At 48.5% G+C, this 16,470-nt stretch overlaps 1 protein-coding gene across 3 annotated transcripts in view; it reads right to left on the bottom strand.

The window, feature by feature from the left end:
• The window catches only part of LOC129842578 (voltage-dependent L-type calcium channel subunit alpha-1D-like), a 78,068-nt gene that overhangs the window by 20,619 nt on the left and 40,979 nt on the right, over positions 1 to 16,470 (bottom strand). For all 3 annotated transcript variants that reach the window (XM_055911192.1, XM_055911203.1, XM_055911211.1), the window contains exons 4-5: positions 5,065 to 5,204; positions 1,111 to 1,316 (exon numbers count right to left, since the gene is read on the bottom strand). In XM_055911192.1, coding sequence (XP_055767167.1) covers positions 1,111 to 1,316; positions 5,065 to 5,204 — 346 coding nt within the window. The remainder of the gene's footprint in view (positions 1 to 1,110; positions 1,317 to 5,064; positions 5,205 to 16,470) is intronic.

The raw sequence follows: 16,470 nt of genomic DNA, 5'->3' as shown, positions 1-16,470 counted from the left end.
TTGCAGGTGCCTTGGTGGAAGAGTGGGGTAACATCTCACAGCATGAACTGGCAAATCTGGTGCAGTCCATGAGGAGGAGATGCACTGCAGTACTTAATGCAGCTGGTGGCCACATCAGATACAGACTGTTACTTTTGATTTTGACCCCCCCTTTGTTCAGGGACACATTATTCTATTTCTGTTAGTCACATGTCTGTGCAATTTGTTCAGTTTATGTCTCAGTTGTTGAATCTTGTTATGTTCATACAATATTTACACATGTTAAGTTTGCTGAAGATAAACGCAGTTGACAGTGAGAGGACGTTTCTTTTTTTCCTGAGTTTATATATATAATTTTTATGGTTTTTATTTCACTTGGTCCCCACACCACCTCAATGGTCATGCTGCTCCCCCTATGGTCATTCCCCCTCACCACTTCAACAGTCTTTACTCAGCCACCACCCCAATGGAAATGTAATTATTCATCACTGCTACAGTTGTTATGATGTATATAGTGCTATTTCTATTTGTATTGTTTAATTACCGTTTCATTATTTTATTTCACTTTGTCCTGCATGTAAGATTTCAACTGTACCATGCAATCACACCTGCAACCCTGTTCATGTGACTGTTAAACACTCTGAATCTGACTTTGCTGATAGGTGGTTGTCCCACCTAGTTATCTTATGATGAATGCACTTACTGTAAGTCGCTCTGCTAAATGACAAAAATGAAAATCAGGTCACAGTTTGCCGCAGTGTTATTTATTGGTGTGGAGTTATGTAGTGCCTTTCAGAGGTTAGCCTATATACTCTAGGTCAATGGAGGTTGCTGTGCATGTTTCATCATGGGGGTCAAAGGTGAGGGATCAGGCAGCACTCTCAACAATACTGTGTTCGTGTTAGACCTAGGTTAATATACTATTTGAAATATTTAAAATGTACGTTAGCCTGCCTGGAGTGCCAGATGGATGGGGTTCGCACTCCTTGTAATTCTTCTATTCCATGGTGTCGGGCAAGCTCAATCAAGTCCAGATAAAGTATTTGAAATGATCTCAAACAGCATTTGAACCTAGGTCTGGTTGGTGTTGTTGTGGGGTCAAAGGTGAAGGGTCAGATAACAGTAACTCACTGGGCACTCCTGAGACCAGGCGTAGGGGTCGCAGCACACGGAAGGCCCGGAGGGCTTTGACGTCGAAGCCGCCCGACTTTCCCCCGTGGCCGTGGGCGGAGGGGTGGAGCGCTGCCGCTGCCGCCGCCGCCGCCGCGCCCGCCTCCGCTTCCTCCTTCGTCTCAACAGAGTCTTTGGTCAAAAGCTCCAGGACAACACTGAACAGCCTGTGGAGAAAAACCAGGGAAAACATGTTACAGGAAACACATCAGAAAGAGAATGTTACAGATCAAACATTCCAGGACAGCACTGAATTACGACAGAAAGAGAGAGAACATGTTAAAAGGACTGGAGCATTGGATTCAGGGCCCATATTCCTCTCGCAGAGTAGGAGTAGGAGTGCAGATCTAGGATCAGGTTCCCCATGTTCATGCAATCTTATTCATTGTGATATAAAAGGCAAAACACAGTAGATCAGCAGTCCCAATCCGAAAGTTTATAAATACGGGCCCAGACCAATACAATAGACTCTAAAGAAACGTACAGTTGGGCTGGTTAAAAAGTTTCCCTGCACTAATTCAAATTTTTTGCCCGTGCTACAGATGGCAATATCGATCCGCTAATAATTTGTTTGCAAATGATTTTTCAGGGGGTGCTGCACCCCTTCTTCCCGCGGGCTGTGGAGCTGAGAGAACATTTCGCAGTTTTAAAGCAAATTTCCTGCAATTCTATACATTTTGTCATGGCTAATGAAATGTTCTTTTGCTCAAACATAATAACAAAATCAATATTGCTAAATTCATTGTTTTGGACTGTTCAATTCTCCCTGACTGTCTAGCTTTTGTTTCGGTTATTGTTAGATCTCAAAGATTATATAAATATATATTTAGGTCCATTATCTTTTCTTTTCACCCACAAACACACACACGCACGCACGCACGCACACACACACACACACACACGCACACGCACACGCACACGCACACGCACACGCACACACACACACACACACACACATACAGCAGGGAAAAACACAGTAGTGTTTATGGATGGAGTGAACAATGAACATCCTATTGTAAAAAAAAAAAAGCAGACGTTTAGTTCCAGTCAGTTAGCCAGTCCTCACCTACTGGGCAGCAGTAGGCACTAAATGGGCTGAATGGAGTTGCCAGTAGAGGCCTGGAGGGCCGTACAGGGCTTTACTTTAGGGCTACAAACACAGGCTGCTGCAGCAGCTGTAGCAAACTGATGTTGGACTGAATCAGAGTAGAAAAACCGACGGCCTCTCACTGAGGTGGTTGATGGCTCACTCATCAGTTCATATGAAAATAATACCATCAGAATAGAATACCATCAGAATAGAATACCATCAGAATCGAATACCATCAGAATAGAATACCATCAGAATAGAATACCATCAGAATAGAATACCAAATGTACATGCTGAGCCCCTTTTATTATACTGTAACTGTACTTTCTTGTAGAGTACTTTTAAAAAAGTCTGATAATGATGATAATGATGACAGATCCCAATGAAGCCATCATTTAATCTGACATCACATACACTATATATACAAAGGTAAGTGTACTCCCCTTCAAATATGTGTGGCTATTTCAGCCACACCTGTTGCTGACGGGTGTATGAAATCGAGTACACTGCCAGGCAATCTCCATAGACAAACATTGGCAGTAGAATGGCCTTACTGAAGAGCTCAGCGACTTTCAACGTGGCACCGTCATAGGATGCCACCTCTCCAATAAATCTCCAACAAATTTCTGCCCTGCTAGAGCTGCCCCTCGTTCAACTGTAAGTGCTGTCTAGGAGCAACAACGGCTCAGCCGCGAAGTGGTAGGCCACACAAGCTCACAGAACAGGACAGCCGAGTACTGAAGCGTGTCTGTCCTCGGTTGCAACACTCACTACCGAGTTCCAAACTGCCTCTGGAAGCAACGTCAGCACAAGATCTGTTGGTCGGGAGCTTCATGAAATGAGTTTCCATGGCCGAGTAGCCGCACACAAGCCTAAGATGACGTTGGCTAGAGTGGTGTAAAGCTCGCCGCCATTGGACTCTGGAGCAGTGGAAACGCGTTCTCTGGAGTGATGAATCACGCTTCCCCATCTGGCATTCTGATGGACAAATCTGGGTTTGGCAGTTGCCAGGCGAATGCTACCTGCCCAAAAGCATAGCGCAAACTGTAAAGTTTGGTGGAGGAGGAAGAATGGGCTGGGGCTGTTTTTCATGGTTCGGGCTAGGACCCTTATTTCCAGTGAAGGGAAATCTTAGCGCTACAGAATACGATGACATTCTAGACAATTCTGCGCTTCCAACTTTGTGGCAACAGTTTCAGGAAGGCCATTTCCTGTTTCATCATGACAATTCCCCCATGCACAAAGCGAGGTCCATACAGAAATGGTTTGTCGAGACCGGTGTGGAAGAACTAGACTGGGCTGCACAGAGCCCTGACCTCAACCCCATCGAATACCTTCGGGATGAATTCAAATGCCGACTGCGAGCCAGGCCCAATCGCCCAACATCAGTGCCCGATGCTCTTGTAGCTAACTGGATGCAAGTCCCGGCAGCAATGTTCCAACATCTAGTGGAAAGCCTTCCCAGAAGAGTGGAGGCTGCTATAGCAGCAAAGAGGAGGACCAACTCCATATTAATGCCCATGATTTTGGAAAGAGATGTTCGTCGAGCAGATGTCCACATACTTTTGGTCATGTAGTGTAGTATGTGCAGTCATTTGGCCTGCGTGCAGTACTTTAGTGTGTCCAGTTCAGTTGTGAGGATATTGACACGTCTATATTTGGATATCGACAGGGGTTATCTTAGTGTGCCATTTCTATGATGATTTCGATGCGTGTGCTGTAGTCAGTCAGTCAGTCAGTCATCCTAGCAGGATGCATCTCTCTGCATCTGACTGCATGACAGATCAACCCACATGCCGCATACAGACACAGATCTGACCTAGCTACCCACTGGACTGTGTGTGTATTAGAGGAGAGAGGGAGGGAGGGAGGGAGAGAGTGGGAGGCAGGGAGGGAGGGAGAGAGATAGGGAGATAGGGAGGGATAGAGGGAGAGAGATAGGGAGATAGGGAGGGATAAAGGGAGAGAGATAGGGATAGAGGGAGAGCGATAGGGAGATAGGAAGGGGGGGAGAGATAGGGAGATAGGGAGTGAGATAGGGAGATAGGGAGGGAGATAGCGGAGAGGAAGAGAGGAGGGTGGGAGAGGAAGAGAAAGCTAAAGAGGAGGAAAGGAGAAAGAGAGAGAGAGAGAGAGGAAAGGAAGAGAAAGATAGAGAGAGAAAGAGGAGAAGGAGAGGGAAAATATGGAATGAGAGAGAAAGGGAAGTGAGGGTGGGAGAGAAGCGATGGCGAGATGGTGAGTCATTCCAGCGGTGGTAAAGTTGTGATTTATCCTCCATGTCTTTTCTGGGTCATATACTGTAAGTGGATGAGGGTCCGTCCATATTAGTACTGGGCCACCGACAGTGGACACGTCCGGAATGGCACCCTTTTCCCTATATAAGAGTGTACTACTTTTAACCAGGGCCCGGGTCAAAGGTAGTGCACAATATAGGGAATAGGGTGCTATTTGGGAATGAACCAACTCAGTTCAACTCAACCACTGTCACAAACAAGTACACAGTCAGGTTCAAATGAGGAGCTGCAGTTCAAATTCAAAACCTAAACTGAAACACAAGAAAAGCCCTGGGCCTGTATTCATAAAGCTTCTCAGTGTCTGAGCATAAGTACTGTTCTCGGGTCAGATTTGACTTGTAAATTATAATGAATGGACAGGCGGGACCTGATCCTAGATCAGCACTCCTACTCCGATATTGTTTAATGAAGTACTTCACCACACAATCAGAACTGAGGAAGTCCATACTATCGAAAATGGCTTCAGCCCTTCAGATGAATTCCAGTTGAACGAGCGGCTGGAGAGTAAGGAAGACTGGAGATACCTACCCGACGACGACGATGACAAAATCCAGCATGTTCCATCCGTTTCTGACATACGCGTTCTGGTGTGCCACTAAACCGTAGGCGATAATCTTCAGAAAGGTTTCGATAGTGAAAATGACGAGGAAGACATGTTCTACCGTTTCCTGCAGAGAGAGAGAGAGAGAGAGAGAGAGAGAGAGAGAGAGAGAGGGAGGCAGAGAGAGGAAAATAAAACAATAGATCGTTATGGGCGTTGGGCCGTACTAATGATTTATTATACAGTAGTGACCATTCATATTATTCATATTAGAATTTTTACACACACACACACACACACACACACACACACACACACACACACACACACACACACACACACACACACACACACACACACACACACACACACACACACACACACACACACACACACACACACACACACACAGAGGGATACAGGATGTTTTTGGATTAGCCAGACAAGGGTTGCTAGCCTCCTGTAAAGCAGGATGAGTCTAGTTCATCCAGTTGGTCAACGTCGTACAAAGTGTTTCCCTCGGCCCGCTGCAGCGCTGTCCAGACAGCCGACCACCACAACCCCACCATCAGGCCTGGCTGCTACCTGGCGTAATGAAGCAACTCAAATGTTCCAAGCGGAGCATGTCTACGTTCTAGAATCCCCCTGGGTCTGCATCCCAAATGGCATTCTGTTCCCTAACCTTTGACCCGGGGCCCACAGGGGCACGTTTGAGGTACGGTATGGGACAAAGCCCTGGCCACCACCTCACAGCGGCTGCATTCAGTCGGGAACAACAGGCAGAGCTCTGACTTCATCCGATTCGAACCAATCAACTCATCCCATCTCAACGCTGACCCGACATGACACAGGTCGAAAACAGACAGACATAGAAAGCAGACACTCGGGCGCGGGCCCATCCAACGTGACCCAGGAAGTGCAAAACACAGTTTCCGAGGTCCGCATAGACGGGATAACTTGGAGGCTCCGCGGTGAGTGTCTTGCTGTGGTAGGTACTGTAGACAGGGAGGACAGGTGCTGGCTGAGACAGGTGTGTCAGCATCAGAGTAGTGACTGAGGGAGTGTGTGTGTACACAGCCCAGGAGGTTGGTGGCACCTTAATTGGGGAGGACAGGCTGGTTGTAATGGCTGGAGAGGAATCAGCGGAATGGTATCAAATACATCAAACACATGGTTTCCAGGTGTTTGACGCCACTCCACACACACACACACACACACGCACGCACACGTTCCCCACGCAACCGGTGTTGCCCTGTCTCTAGCCTGCCACAGGGGGAATGCTCAGAGGGGTAGGGTTAAATGCGGAAGACACATTTCAGTTGAATGCATCCAGTTTCTCCACTCAGCAGCCTCCTGTTGTATACAGTAAGCATGAGTGGGGTCAAAGTGTGACTCAGCTGTTCAGGACACTCCCAGGACGTCCCCAGAGACATGTGACAGGTGTGAGGGCTGGGACCCCTTTCACCCCCCCCCCCCTCCCTGCCTCCCTCCCTCCCGGCATCCATTCATTATAGACGAGGCACAGCAGCCACCTTAACACCCAGCATGCAGTGTATACAGTATGGACACAGCATAGAGTCTGCCTGCCTGTCTGTCTGTCTTTCGCTGTTTTCAAAGCCATAACCAAATTGTGTGCTAGCTAGCTTGGTTTCATCCGCTGCTTTCTACCGACCCATATCATATCTATTGTTACCTATTCTAAAGTCAGGGGTCCTGCTAGGTTCTGCTGGCCAGAGGCAGTGTTCAGAGAGGGAACGTTAAACACAGCCATTTAACTCTTCACATGCTGGACCCCTGACTCCATTCACACACACACACATTCTCTCTCTCTCTCTCTTTCTCTCCTCCCGACTCCCGAGGGAGTCCTTAATCCCAGTGCTTTGTAGACACCATGCAGAGTATTCTGGGCTGCAGGGCTCGTTTTGCCAACAGTTTATTGCCAATTGAGTGAAGCACTTAGCCCAGTGAAAGAGACACGGGCCCCTTTGTTACCACTGTAAAAGGTTGAGCGAGGCTTTTGGCCTACCACTGCCATTCTATTGAGAGACAGAGAGAGCTAGGCAGAGATAGAGAGATAGTGGCGGAGCGGGACAGAGAGAGAGAGGCAGAGATAGAGAGATAGTGGCGGAGCGGGACAGAGAGAGAGAGGCAGAGATAGAGAGATAGGGGCAGAGCGGGATAGAGAGAGAGAAGCAGAGATAGAGAGATAGGGGCAGAGTGGGACAGAGAGAGCGAGGCAGAGATAAAGAGATAGGGGCAGAGCGGGACAGAGATAGAGAGAGGCAGAGATAGAGAGATAGGGGAAAAGCGGAACAGAGAGAGAGAGGCAGAGGTAGAGAGATAGGGGCAGAGCGGGACAGAGAGAGAGAGAGAGGCAGAGGTAGAGAGATAGGGGCAGAGCGGGACAGAAAGAGAGTGTGGTTCAGAGGGAGACAGAGAGACAGAGAGAGAAAGAGAGAGTGGGATAGAGAGAGTGGTATGGGGAGAGAGAGCGAGAGAGAGAGAGAGAGAGGGGCTTCTCAGTCATGTTGAGACTGGTCTACCACTATTGCTTTAATGTATTGTTATAAATATTGTTGTTGTAGTTACTGTTAATGGTAATCCCATTTCCACTACTACTATTAGTATTGATTCCTTATTGCTGTTGGTCCCACCATTTTGTGTTATGTGTATACTTTGACAATGTAAGTAATTTAACTTGCCATGTCAATAAAGTGTACTGAATTTCACTGAGCGAGAGAGAGGTGGGGGCGAGATAGTGAGAGAACTAGAGAGAGAGAGAGAGAGAGGTGGGGGGCGAGATAGAGAGAGAACTAGAGAGAGAGGTGGGGGGCAGTCAGGGACTGAGGTAGAGACAAAGAAAATAAAAGTTTAGAAACTTTTAGATAGAGATGACGCAGAGTACCTGAGAAAACAGTAAAATAAATGAATGAATCAGGCCAGAACAATCAAATGAATTGCCATATGCCACATATCTGCCCGTCACAGAATTCAAGGAAATGATATATCCTGTTGATGAGATTCTTTTAACAGGACTTTTTCAAACTCTCCCCAAATATGTGTAGAACATTTTTCTTCGATTAAAGGGCTATTCTGGAATTGCTACAGTACATCAATTTTAGGAAGACTTTGCTGTTTTTTGAATCACAGATTGTTCCCTTTAAATACACTGCTCAAAAAATAAAGGGAAGACTTAAACAACACAATGTAACTCCAAGTCAATCACACTTCTGTGAAATCAAACTGTCCACTTAGGAAGCAACACTGATTGACAATACATTTCACATGCTGTTGTGCAAATGGAATAGACAAAAGGTAAATGCACATTTGTGGCCTGCTGGAGGTCACCTTGCAGGGCTCTGGCAGTGCACCTCCTTGCACAAAGGCGGAGGTAGCGGTCCTGCTGCTGGGTTGTTGCCCTCCTACGGCCTCCTCCACGTCTCCTGATGTACTGGCCTGTCTCCTGGTAGCGCCTCCATGCTCTGGACACTACGCTGACAGACACAGCAAACCTTCTTGCCACAGCTCGCATTGATGTGCCATCCTGGATGAACTGCACTACCTGAGCCACTTGTGTGGGTTGTAGACTCCGTCTCATGCTACCACTAGAGTGAAAGCACCGCCAGCATTCAAAAGTGACCAAAACATCAGCCAGGAAGCATAGGAACTGAGAAGTGGTCTGTGGTCACCACCTGCAGAACCATTCCTTTATTGGGGGTGTCTTGCTAATTGCCTATAATTTCCACCTTTTGTCTATTCCATTTGCACAACAGCATGTGAAATTTATTGTCAATCAGTGTTGCTTCCTAAGTGGACAGTTTGATTTCACAGAAGTGTGATTGACTTGGAGTTACACTGTGTTGTTTAAGTGTTCCCTTTATTTTTTTGAGCAGTGTATATTGGTTGAAGGCTGGCCTGCCATTAAAAATATGCCATTCCAGCCTGAGAGAGAGAGGGGGGGAGAGAGAGAGAGGGAGAGAGAGAGAGAGAGAGAGAGGGCGAGAGGGGGAGAGAGAGAGAGGGAGAGAGAGAGTGTGTAAGGGAGAGAATGTAAGGGAGAGAAAGAGATGGATAAAAAGAGAGAGTGAGTGTATGGATGAAAGAGGGACAGAGAGGAAGTGAGAGAGAGAGGGGGGGAGAGAGAGAGAAAGAGAGAGAGAGAGAGAGAGAGAGGGGATAGCGAGGCCTGTGGGGCAGGCCATAAATATCTCTGACTAATGGCAGAGCTTATTTGTGCTGTAAAGAGCCGTACAGTATGCACTCCCCTCATACATACAAAACCCAGATACTAACAGAACATTCTTATCACCACTAAGAACCCCCCTCACCCCCCACCCCACACATGCACACACGCACAGCAAGCATGCACGCACACAAACACACACATACACACACACAGATGGACACACGGTCCTGTCAATACAGTTAAACACTTCCGCACACGTGCACACCGGCAACACGCAGGCACACACACATTCCTCATGCAACCTGTGTTGCCCTGTCTCAAGCCTGCCACAAGGGGAATGCTCAGAGGGGTTGGGTTAAATGCAGAAGACACATTTCAGTTGAACCCATCCAGTTGTGCAGCTGACTAGGTATCCCCCTTTCCTCTCTCTCTCGTGTCTGAAGGCAATAACACAGTCCATGCGACTCAGAGAGAAAGAGCTCTCCTCATATAATCAAGGGGGACGCTAACCCAACCCACTGAACCATGTACAGACAGTTTTACATAACATCACCGGCCATGTCAAATCAAATCAAATTGTATTTGTCACATGCGCCGAATACAACAGGTGTAGACCTCACAGTGAAGTGCTTACTTACAAACCCTTGACCAATAATGCAGTTTTAAGGGGGAAAAAGAAAGAAAAAAAGACACAAATAATTAAAGAGCAGTGGTAAAATAACAATAGCGAGGCCTTATACAGGGGGTACCGGTACAGAGTCAATGTGCGGGGGCACCGGTTAGTCCAGGTAATTGAGGTAACTATGAACTATAGAGAAGATACAAAATGGTTGAAGTAACCAGTCTATGAACACTGCAGACAGCTAGTAGAACGACACACTAGGCGGCTAAAATGACTCATCTCATCGTGCAGAAGTCATGGGTCCTATTCATTAGGGCAAATCGTAGCGAAGCGTTTGGCAACGGAAAATGAAAATGAGCATTTCTTATTGGACAAGTTCAGATAGGTCCCTCCCCGGTTATGGCCCGTTTGCTTAGGTTTGGTTCTTAGTGAAAATGTCCATTACCTAAATGAAGCAGTGTTTTTTTTTTATTGGAGCGCGCTGATAGGGGATTGACAGATGGATGTAGCCAATACAGTGTGACATTGCAATGTTGAGAAAGCATTAGGTCCCAGTCGATCGACTAGCATGTTAAGCCTTTACTACATTGTGTACTTATTGTCTTTATCCTTTCTTTAATATAGGTGGTTTCATGGCGAGTGTAGAGAGTATAGGGATATTGTTATCCACGTCGGCACCAATGATGTTAGGATGAAACAGTCAGAGATCACCAAGCGCAACATAGCCTCAGCCTGTAAATCAGCTAGAAAGATGTGTCGGCATCGAGTAATTGTCTCTGGCCCCCTCCCAGTTAGGGGGAGTGATGAGCTCTACAGCAGAGTCTCACAACTCAATCGCTGGTTGAAAACTGTTTTCTGCACCTCCCAAAAGATAGAATTTGTAGATAATTGGCCCTCTTTCAGGACCAAGCCTGGCCTGTTGAGGAGTGACGGACTCTATCGTAGCTGGAGGGGTGCTCTCATCTTATCTACCAACATAGACAGGGCTCTAACTCCTCTAGCTCCACAATGAGATAGGGTGCAGGCCAGGCAGCAGCCTGCCAGCTTAGTGGAGTCTGCCACTAGCACAGTCAGTGTAGTCAGCTCAGCAATCCCCATTGAGACCGTGTCTGTGCCTCGACCTAGGTTGGGCAAAACTAAACATGGCGGAGTGTTCGCTTTAGCAATCTCACTGGAATAAAGACCTCCTCCATTCCTGCCATTACTGAAAGAGATTGTGATACCTCACATCTCGAAATAGGGCTCCTTAATGTTAGATCCCTCACTTTCAAGGCAGTTATAGTCAATGAACTAATCACTGATCATAATCTTGATGTGATTGGCCTGACTGAAACACGGCTTCAGCCTGATGAAATTACTGTGTTAAATGAGGTCTCACCTCCTGGTTACACTAGTGACCGTCCCACGTATCCATAAGAAGTTAACCACCTAACTGAGGAACTCAATTTAACCTTGCGTAATACCCTAGATGCAGTCGCACCCCAAAAAACAAAAAACATTTGTCATAAGAAACTAGCCCCCTGGTATACAGAAAATACCCGAGTTCTGAAGAAAACTTCCAGAAAATTGGACCGAAAATGGCGCTACACCAAACTGGAAGTCTTCCGACTAGCTTGGAAAGACAGTACCGTGCGGTATCGAAGAGCCCTCACTGCTGCTCGATCATCAGAAGATCAAACAAAGAGATCTTCTGTTGAATCTGACAATTCATCTTGATGGTTGTACAGCCGTCTCAAATAAAACTGTGAAGGACCTCGGCGTTACTCTGGACCCTGATCTCTCTTTTGACGAACATATCAAGACTGTTTCAAGAAAAGCTTTTTTCCATCTACGTAACATTGCAAAAATCAGAAACTTTCTGTCCAAAAATGATGCAGAAAAACTTATCCATGCTTATGTCACTTCTAGGATAGACTACTGCAATGCTCTACTTTCCGGCTACCCGGATTAAGCACTAAATAAACTTCAGATAGTGCTAAACACGGCTGCTATAATCTTGACTAAAACCCCAAAATGTGATCATATTACTCCAGTGCTAGCCTCTCTACACTGGCTTCCTGTTAAGGCAAGGTTTACCTGCTAATCTACAAAGCATTACATGGACTTGCTCCTACCTTTCTTTACGATTTGGTCCTGCCGTACATACCTACACGTACGCTACGGTCACAAGATGTAGGCCTCCTTACTGTCCCTAGAATTTCTAAGCAAACAGCAGGAGGCAAGGCTTTCTCCTATAGAGCTCCATTTTTATGTAAAGGTCTGCCAACCCATGTGAGAGATGCAGACTCGGTCTCAACCTTTAAGTCTTTATTGAAGACTCATCTCTTCAGTTGGTCCTATGCTCAAGTGTAGTCTGGCCCAAAAGTATGAAGGTGAACGGAAAGACACTGGAGCAACGACCCACCCTTGCTGTCTCTGCCTGGTCGGTTCCCCTCTCTCCACTTGGATTCTCTGCCTCTAACCCTATTACAGGGGCTGAGTCACTGGCTTACTGGTGCTCTTCCATGCCGTCCCTAGGAGGGGTGCGTCACTTGAGTGGGTTGAGTCACTGACGTGATCTTCCTGTCCGGGTTGGCGCCCCCCCTTGGGTTGTGCCGTGGTGGAGATCTTTGTGGGCTATACTCTGCCTTGTCTCAGGATGGTAAGTTGGTGGTTGAAGATAATTTAGTCAACTGCTCCTTATGGTAAGCACGGGGAACTGGCTCAAGTCTCCCACTTGACCCAGCCACACTCCCCGTGTGCCCCCGCCCAAGACATTTTTGGGGGAGCCTCTCGGGCTTCCAGCCACTCTGCCTTGCTAGCTCCTGCTGCTGCTGCTGCTGCCGCTGCTTCCCGTAGCCACGCTGCTTGGTCCGAGTTTGGTGGGTGGTTCTGTAACGGTTTTCTTCCTGGGATGAAGGAGAGGACCAAAATGCAGCGCGGCTAGTGTTCAACATGTTTAATGAACAAAGAGACGATAACGTGAACACTATACAAAATACAAAAACAACAAACGTGAAAACCGAGACAGTCCTATCTGGTGCAGAACACAAAGACAGAAGCCACCACCCACAAACCAACACAAAACAAGCCACCTAAATATGATTCCCAATCAGAGACAACACAAAACACCTGCCTCTGATTGAGAACCATATTAGGCCAAACATAGAAACAGACAAACTAGACACACAACATAGAATGCCCACCCAGCTCACGTCCTGACCAACACTAAAACAAGTAAAACACACAAGAACTATGGTCAGAACGTGACACATCAGCTGATGTAAGAAGGGCTTTATAAATACATTTGATTGATTGATTGATTTGGATTAAATCGCTAGACTGTAAAACTATTTCACTCGCAATCACATTACATGACTATCATCAATAAGTGCCACTGGCTTCAATATTGTACATTTATATTGTATCACAAAATGATTGCGCAATAATCCATGGCCCCAGTACAGTTGATCACATGACCACCTGAGAGCGGTAAGTAAGTACACCAGAGACGGAAGAGGAAGCGAGACACCCTACTCGCTGTTTTTCTCTGGTTCAAAGAAAGACAATCGAACTAAGGAGACCAGACCCAGCTGCTATTGCATTGGTGTCTATGGCAGAGCCACCTTGTTAAGCAGACCGGAACTGACCATTCTTTCCAATGGCAAACGGCCCGAGTGAACTCTTCATTTATCCACCATCTTCGAGAACAAGAAGAGGATGTATCACACGATCACCTGAGAGTGGTGAGTGGGGGACGCGAGGAGCGTGCGTGGTACAGCACATCTGTGCGTGTGGCGGAGGGCCAGGCTCACACGCAGAGACAACGAAACAACAAACAACCCGGCTCCATACTGTCACGCCCTGGCCTTATTATTCTTTGTTTTCTTTATTATTTTAGTTAGGTCAGGGTGTGACATGGGTAATGTTTATGTTTTGTTGGTTTTGGGTGTTTATTTGGTAAAGGGGTTATGGGGTGTAGTAGATGGTTTTGTGTTGAGTGTATATGTCTAGCGTTGTCTATGTTGGTTAGTTATCTAGGAGAGTCTATGGTTACCTGAATGAGTTCCCAATTAGAGACAGCTGATTTCGGTTGTCTCTGATTGGGAGCCTTATTTAGGGTAGCCATGGGCTCTCATTGGTTGTGGGTAATTGTCTATGTAGAACGTTTGTAGCCTTTATGTATGTGCACAACGTTTGTAGCTTCACGGTCGTTTTGTTGTTTTGTTAAAGTGTTTTGTGTCGTGTTCATCTTCGTGTTGTTTAATAAAAGAAGATGGCTTATTTTCCAACTGCTGCATTTTGGTCCGTAAATCCTCCACACGATCGTGACAGAATTACCCACCTTAGGACCAAGCGGCATGACCAGCGGCAACAGGAGCAATACAAGGATTTATGGACATGGGAGGAAATTTTAGACCGGGAGGTACCAGGAGAATATAACCGCCCCAAAGCTGAGCTGGAGGCAGCGAAAGCAGAGAGGCGGCGATATGAGGAGCTAGCTCGGAGGCAGGAAAAGGAACCTACAAAGGATCTGGGTTACACTACGTGGGAGGAGATCGACAGGTGGGCGATCAACCCAGGGAGAGTGCCGGAGCCCGCCTGGGATTCTCTGGCGCAGTGCGAGGAGGGATACCGGCGAATGGAGGCAGCACGACGAAGCGGTAGGAAGCCTGTGGGAAAACCCAAAAAATTTCTTTGGGGGGGGCTTAAAGGGAGAGTGGCGAAGTCAGGTAGGAAACCTGCGCCTACTCCCTGTAATTACCGTGGAGAGCGAGAGTACGGGCAGACACCGTGTTACGCAGTAGAGCGCACGGTGTCTCCTGTACGTGTGCATAGCCCGGTGCGGGTTATTCCACCTCCCCGCACTGGCAGGGCTAGATTGAGTATTGAGCCGGATGTCATGAAGCCGGCCCTACATATCTGGCCACCAGTGCGTCTCCTCGGGCCGGTTTACATGGCACCAGCCTTACGCATGGTGTCCCCGGTTCGCCTACATAGCCCGGTGCGGGTTATTCCACCTCCCCGCACTGGTCGGGCAACGGGGAGCATTCAACCAGGTAAGGTTGGTCAGGCTCAATGCTCAAGGGAGCCAATACGCCTGCACGGTCCGGTATTTCCGGCGCCACCTCCCCGCCCCAGTTCAGTGCCACCAGTGCCTACACCACGTAACAGGCTTCCAGTGTGTCTCCAGAGCCCTGTTCCTCCTCCACGCACTCGTCCTATGGTGCGTGTCTCCAGCCCGGTATCACCAATTCCGGCACCACGCACTAAGCCTTTTGTGCGTCTCCAGAGTCCTGTGCATCCTGTTGCTGCTCCCCGCATTAGCCCTGAGATGCGTGTCCCCAGTCCGGTACCACCAGTTCCGGCCCCACGCACTAGGCCTAATGTGCGTCCCCAGGGTCCAGTATGCCCTGTTCCTGCTCCCCGCACTAGCCCTGAGATGCGTGTCCCCAGCCCGGTGCCACCAGTCCCGGCACCACGCACCAGGCCTACAGTGCGCCTCAGCCGGCAGGAGTCTGCCGTCTGCACAGCGATGACTGAACTGCTCGTCTCCCCAGCGCCATCTGAGCCATCCGTCTCCCCAGCGCCATCTGAGCCATCCGTCTCCCCAGCGCCATCTGAGCCATCCGTCTGCAATGAGCCTGCAAAGCCGCCCGTCTGCCATGAGCCTGCAAAGCCGCCCGTCTGCCATGAGCCCACTGAGCCGTCCGCCAGACAGGAGCCGCTAGAGCCGCCAGCCAGACAGGAGCCGCTAGAGCCGTCCGTCAGACAGGATCTGCCAGAGCCGCCAACCAGACAGGATCTGCCAGAGCCGCCAACCAGACAGGATCTGCCAGAGCCGCCAACCAGACAGGATCTGCCAGATCCGTCAGCCAGCCATGAGCAGCCAGATCCGTCAGCTAGCCATGAGCAGCCAGATCCGTCAGCTAGCCATGAGCAGCCAGATCCGTCAGCTAGCCATGAGCAGCCAGATCCGTCAGCTAGCCATGAGCAGCCAGATCCGTCAGCTAGCCATGAGCAGCCAGATCCGTCAGCTAGCCATGAGCAGCCAGATCCGTCAGCCAGCCATGGGCCATCCCTCAGTCCGGAGCTGCAGTCCCTCAGTCCGGAGCTGCAGTCCCTCAGTCCGGAGCTGCCATTCTTCAGTCCGGAGCTGCCCCTTACCCTGGTGCTGCCCCTTACCCTGGTGCTGCCCCTGACCCTGGTACTGCCCCTGACCCTGGTACTGTCCCTGACCCTAGTACTGCCCCTGACCCTGGTACTGCCTCTTACCCTGGTACTGCCCCTTAGTCCGGAACTGCCCCTGAATGCAATGGGGTTAAGGTGGAGGGGGGTCGTTTGGAGGAAGCCTAGGAGGTGTTTAGGTACTGTGGTGACGTGGGGACCGCGACCAGAGCCGGAGCCGCCACCGTGGATGGAAGCCCACCCAGACCCTCCCCTAGACTGTGTATGGTGCGCCCGGAGTTCGCGCCTCAAGGGGGGGGTTATGTCACGCCCTGGCCTTATTATTCTTTGTTTTCTTTATTATTTTAGTTAGGTCAGGGTGTGACATGGGTAATGTTTATGTTTTGTTGGTTTTGGGTGTTTATTTGGTAAAGGGGT

Source organism: Salvelinus fontinalis, chromosome 3 (assembly GCF_029448725.1).
Source record: "Salvelinus fontinalis isolate EN_2023a chromosome 3, ASM2944872v1, whole genome shotgun sequence".
NCBI classification, from domain to species: Eukaryota; Metazoa; Chordata; class Actinopteri; order Salmoniformes; family Salmonidae; genus Salvelinus; species Salvelinus fontinalis.
This window is presented reverse-complemented; position numbering and strand designations above follow the sequence as displayed.